Here is a 5,372-nt window from a genome sequence, read left to right on the forward strand (position 1 = left end):
GGCGCGGCGTGGGGTGGGCACGGCGCGGGGGAGTGTGCACGGGGAGTAAGAGGGGGTGCGTGGTGCGGGGGGAGTGGGCACGGCGTGGGGAAGTAGGGGCGGCGTGGGGAGTACGCACGGGCAGTAGGGGGAGTATGCACGGCGTGGGGAGCGTGCACAGGGAGTAGGGGGAGTGTGCACGGCGTGGGGGAGCGGGCCCGGTGTGTGGGTAAGTGTGCACAGCGTGGAGAAGCGTGTGTGGTGGGTGTGCACAGCGTGGAGGAGCGTGCGCAGGGAGTGGGGTAAGTGTGCATGGCGTGGGGGAGCATGCATGGTGTGGGGTGAGTGTGTGCAGCATGGGGATTGAGTGTGCGGAGGGCTGAGTGTACGTGGCACAGGGGCAAGTGTGCACAGTGTGGGGGACTGTGTGTGGGGTGTGAGGTGGGTGTGCATGGAGTGGGAGAACATTCATGGGGACTTGGGGGAGTGTGCAGTGTGGGGGAGTGTGCACAGGGCATGGGGGCAGGGTGCTGTGGGCATGGGGTGAGTGTGCACAGGGTGGAGGCGCGTGCACAGGGTATGGGGTGAGCGTGCACAACACAGGTAAGTGTGCATGGCATGGGGTAAGTATACACAAGGTGTGAGTGAACGTGCACAGCGCGAGCTTGCTCCAAGTGTGGGTGATTGCACAGGGTGTGGGGTGAGTGTGCATGGCAGGGTGAGTGCATGGGGTGCGGGGTTAGTGTGCCTAGGGCATGGGTGAGTGTGCATGGTGTGGTTGAGTGTCCACTAGGTACGGGGCGAGGGTGCATAACATAGTGTGAGTGTGCATGGTGTGTGGATTGCACATGGTGGGGGTGAGTGTGTGTGGAGCATGGAGAAAATGCGAGTGGTGAGGGTGAGCGTGCATGGAGTGTGGGGTGACTGTGTACAGTCTGGTGCGAGTGTGCATGGGGTGTGGGGCGAGTGTGCATGGGGTGTGAGGTGAGTGTGGACAGCGCGGATTGAGTGTGCTGGGGGCATAGGGTGAATATGCAGGGTGTAGGATGAGTGCGTGGGGTGTGGAGAGAGTGTGCACGGTGTGGCGTGTGTGGGGAGTGAGTGTGCATGCAGAGGGTAAATACATGGGGCATGGAGTGAGTGTACACAGGGAGAAGGGTGTGCATAGCGTGGGATATGTGGGGGGTATGAGGAGTGGGGATGAGTGTGCCCATGGTGTGGGGTGTGCACAGGATGCTGGGGGTGCACAGGGGTATCAGGGTACGTGCACAGGGGCTGGGGGTGCCTGGCAAGAGCTGGGGGTTTGCAGGAAAGTGTCCCTGCCGGTGTGAGGCACGTGGGTGCCTGTCTGTGTGCACAAGGGTGTGAGCGTGAATGGCACGTGCTGGGGGTGTGACTGTGTGTGTGTGGGCACAGACCGTGGCCGCGTATAGTCCATGGAGGCGCCAGGCCTGTTTTGGGCTCCCCCAGCCCAGTGTCAGGGCTGGGAAAGCAGCGCCACGGGGCCAATGCCTTTGGAGGAGCTGCGGCTGTGGCTCTGGCTTCCCTTGACGGGGCTGCTGAGCGCTCCCCACCTCAGTTTCCCCACAAGCCCTCCCGGGCTGGGCACCCAGGTTGTGCCTGGCTCCTTGGCACCATCACCCTAATGCTCTGGTACCCCTTTCCCTCATGGGGGTCCCTCTGGGCAGGGGGGGTCTCCCATCTGGGAGCTGTGCGGTGGCCTTGCAGGCTGTCCCTGTGTCCTGCTGCTGCTCCTTTGGGGATAGGAGGGTGGCCCTCAGAAAGCCTGGGGTAACTCGCAAACACCATCTGCCTCAATGCAGCCTCTTCCTGGCCACGGGGACACTTGGTGTCCCCTGAGTTTGGGTCCCCACCCTGGGGTGAGGGGGGCTCCTCTTGGGCGCTAGTGGCTGGGGGGCGGCAAGCAGTGCCCCTGCAGCTCCCCGGTGTCCCCAGCCGCCGTGGCCCACGCCACGCTGGTGTTCGCACCGTAAACAGCCGGGCGGCAGCTGGCAAAGAGCTCTCCCCCCAGGCGGGCACCGCGCGTCTTCGCGCCGGCACAGCAGTGCTGGCAGGGGCTGCCAGCACTGCTTGCGTGTCGGTTCCTGTTTGCACTGGGGAGGAAAATGTGTTTCCTTTGGGAAATGAGTTGCAATCCAGGGTTGGGCCTGAAGACTCTGCTGTGCCCCCTGGGCTCTCTGGGTGCAGGGGGGGTGGCATCCCCACTGAGGTCTCTTTTGCAGTCCTGGGGGTGCTGGCTGTTCTCCTGCCCCCAGCTCCGCTCCCAAGCTGTGGGCAGGTGGGAGAACTGGCATGGGGCCGGCATCTACCCTCTGACTTCCCTGCCCACGCAGTTTGGCAGGAGGGGGGTTGCAGACCCTCTGTCCCTGAGTGCACAGAGAGGTCCCTTGCACAGCATCCCCTCAGCATTGCTGCTCCCATAGCTGCTGCCCTCCTGAATCCCCCCCAGCACCCAGCAGGTGATGTGGGGTGTCCCACAGGAGTTTGGTAGTGATCTCGGGACCCATCCCAGCCACCTGCCACTGTAGGTTGCTTGTCCCCTTGCTGCAGACTTTGGCTGATGGGAGGTGCAGTGTCACGGCTGTGCAGAGCACACTGGGGGACTTGGAGGGGTGGCACTCACTGGACCGCGATGTAGGGGCCACTGCTCCACCACCCAGGCATGTGCTGCCCTCAACCTGGACCCACTGGAGGGTGTCCTGGGGTCTCCTTTTGGGGGTCCCCTGGCAAGTGTGGGGCTCCTTCCCACCGGAAGGCAACTCCCGCGGCTCCAGGGACCCTGGCGCCCAGGCCTTGGGAGCGCAGATGTTTGTGTGTTCGTTAGGATCTTGCGCACAAATAAATGCCAAGGCAAATCAGAGGGGAAATGCTTTCATCCTCCTCCAGCCCTTAATGACATAATCGCTTCCAAGAGCGGGTGTCTCACTCGCACGCTCCTGCTGACTTGGGGAGGAGGCTGGCCGCTGCGTCCCACCGTCTCAGCGCTCACAGTGGGGGCAGGCACGGGAGGACCTGTTTCCTCATGTCCCAGCAGCGTCCCAGGGCTGAAGAAGAGTGAGGTGAGCCCTTTGCTCCAGCCTTTCTTCTGTGTCACACCACCAAAGCCCTTAAGCACAAAATTAAGCATCTGTTGTGGCCCAGGGAACCGGAGGCCTATGGGACAGGATCTGGCCCCTCCAAGCAGGGGTGGGTGCAGGCAGGCGTGTGAGGCTGGCAGAGGATGCCCTGGTCCTGGTGGAAGCATCAAGGCTCAGGGCAAAAGCTGGGCCTTCTGTGGGCACTGCATCTGTCCTTGTCACTGCTGCAGCCCCTTGGTTGGGGACACAGGGACACAGGGCCATGGGACTTGCCACCTTCCAGCTACTCTCCCACCTCCAGCACCCCTCAGCAGCCCCATGCTCTGCAGAGGCCAGCCAGGGATGTGGGAAGCATTCAGAGCTGGCATAAAGGGTGTTGATCCCCAGAACCAGGGTGGGAAAGGTGATGGGGTGTCCCTGGCACAGGGCACCATGGGGACACCCCTTGAAGCTTCCCTGCCCAGGCCAAAGCCCCCAGGCAGTTCCCGTTCTTCAGCAGCTTATGTGGTGCCCCAGCATGTGCTTTGTACAGGGGACTGGGGAAGCATACATCCCTCTTTGTCTCCATCCTCCCTTCCCTCCATCCTTCTATCCCTCTGTCCTTCCATCCCTCTTACTATCCCTCTGTCCTTCCATCCCTCTTGCCATCCCTCCATCTCTACACCCCACATCCTCCTGCTCAGCCCCCAGGCTGCCTACACTTTCCCTGCTCCTTTCACCTTCCCTCATGCAGGAGCAGGTCCTGCCAGCACCCAGTGCCACAGGCTCCACACCCCCAGGAGAATGGGGCTGGCTCTTCTGTTGTCATCTCTATCAGGACCCCTTTCCAGCACCTCTCCACGCAGCCCATGGCTCGCTGGCTCCGTTTCCCCCTTCCCTCCTGGCAGGTGCCCTCCTTTAGCCCCTTCTGCCTTGGGATGAGCAACCTTCAAGCCCTGTGCCCTGGACAATCATGCAGTGGTTTTCATAGGCACTGGATGGAAGGTCTTTGGCATCTCCTTGGAGCAGTGGGTCATCTCTCTGGGGCTTTGGGATGTCCAAGGATGACCCCCTAGAGACCCACGGCAGGGAAGGGCAGGGGTCAAGGTCTCTGTGCTGTATTATGCTGCTCCCACTTGATCTCCCAGACTGGCTGCAGGCCCACAGATGGGACTGGAGGACAGCACAGGGAGAGACCAGCCTGCTCCAGCCAAGCACAGTCCTGGCCATGCTGCAGCCTTGGAGGGGCTGATGGCCCCCGGGACCACCAGGTCCAGCCAGTCTGTGCAGGATGGGGCAGCTCTGCTAACACAGAGCAGGGGATGAAGGGGGAAGCACTGGGGAACCCCAAAGCATGGTGGAGCAGGAGGATGGACAGAGGTGGAGAAGCACCAGGACAGACAGTCTGATGCCACTGGGCCCTGGAGGCCATAGGGGGAAGGGTGCTGGGAGCCACTGCGTGGCTTGCAGTCTGCAGCAGGGCATGCAAGCTGGTGAGGAGGAGAAGGAGGAGGAAGGAGAGGTTCGCTGGGAGCCCATGCAGCTGGCCACTCACCCAGTCTTCGCCATCCTGCAGCACAGCTCTCCTCGCTCCCCTGCCCAGCAGCACCCACAGGACCGGAGCGACGGCTGCATGAGTCAGGGCTGGGCGTAGGGTCGGGGCGACCCTGCCTTTTGCGGCAGCGTTAGTCACCATGCCAAGCTGCCCCAGCCCGGCAGCACCGGAGCCCCCAGCATCGCTGTCCTCCCACTGGCTCACACCCCGCGACCTGCCCGAGTCTGCTCGCCATGACTCAGGAGTCAACCACACGGCCACCCGGCCGGCCCAGCCAGTCCTCCTGGCTGCCCGGGGCTGGGGTGCTGGCAGGGCCCGGGGCAGTGGGTGCACACCAGCCCCAGCACCAGCACTCGGCCACACTGCCCCTCGTGTCAGGGCGGAGAGGCAGGATCTAGCCACCTCCAGCCATCCCCGGGAGCATCCTTGCAGTGAGGCAGAGCTCCCCTCCTCATCCTCCTCCCAGCACCCAGCAGTGGGTGCCACAGTGGCAGCAGGATGCAGGGGAGTGGTTGAAGCCCCACTGTGGGTACCATCCTGCGGGAGCTTCGAATGCCAGGGCTGGGGCAGACCCCCACCCACGCTGCCTCCCCCACACCATAGGGACTGGCTGTGCAGGGGGACACCCCGTGGCAGAGCAGCCTCTGAGCTGGTTGGAGGTGCTGATATGACCGGGATGGGGCATCCCAGCCCTTGCACTGCCTGGGGCAAGGAGAGCGCATCCCCAAAGGGCCAAGCCACCAGCTGGGGCAGCGGGGAGG

General features: G+C 63.2%; 1 protein-coding gene across 1 annotated transcript in view; it reads right to left on the minus strand.

Annotated features, from left to right (window-relative positions):
• WNT10A (Wnt family member 10A) overlaps window positions 1-4,625 on the minus strand; it is a 23,252-nt gene extending 18,627 nt beyond the window's left edge. The window contains exon 1 of the mRNA XM_009275024.1: window positions 4,612-4,625. Coding sequence (XP_009273299.1) covers window positions 4,612-4,625 — 14 coding nt within the window. The remainder of the gene's footprint in view (window positions 1-4,611) is intronic.
• Between the last annotated feature and the right edge of the window lie 747 nt (window positions 4,626-5,372).

This window comes from Aptenodytes forsteri, unplaced genomic scaffold, assembly GCF_000699145.1.
Source record: "Aptenodytes forsteri isolate BGI_AS27 unplaced genomic scaffold, ASM69914v1 Scaffold255, whole genome shotgun sequence".
Taxonomy (NCBI): domain Eukaryota; kingdom Metazoa; phylum Chordata; class Aves; order Sphenisciformes; family Spheniscidae; genus Aptenodytes; species Aptenodytes forsteri.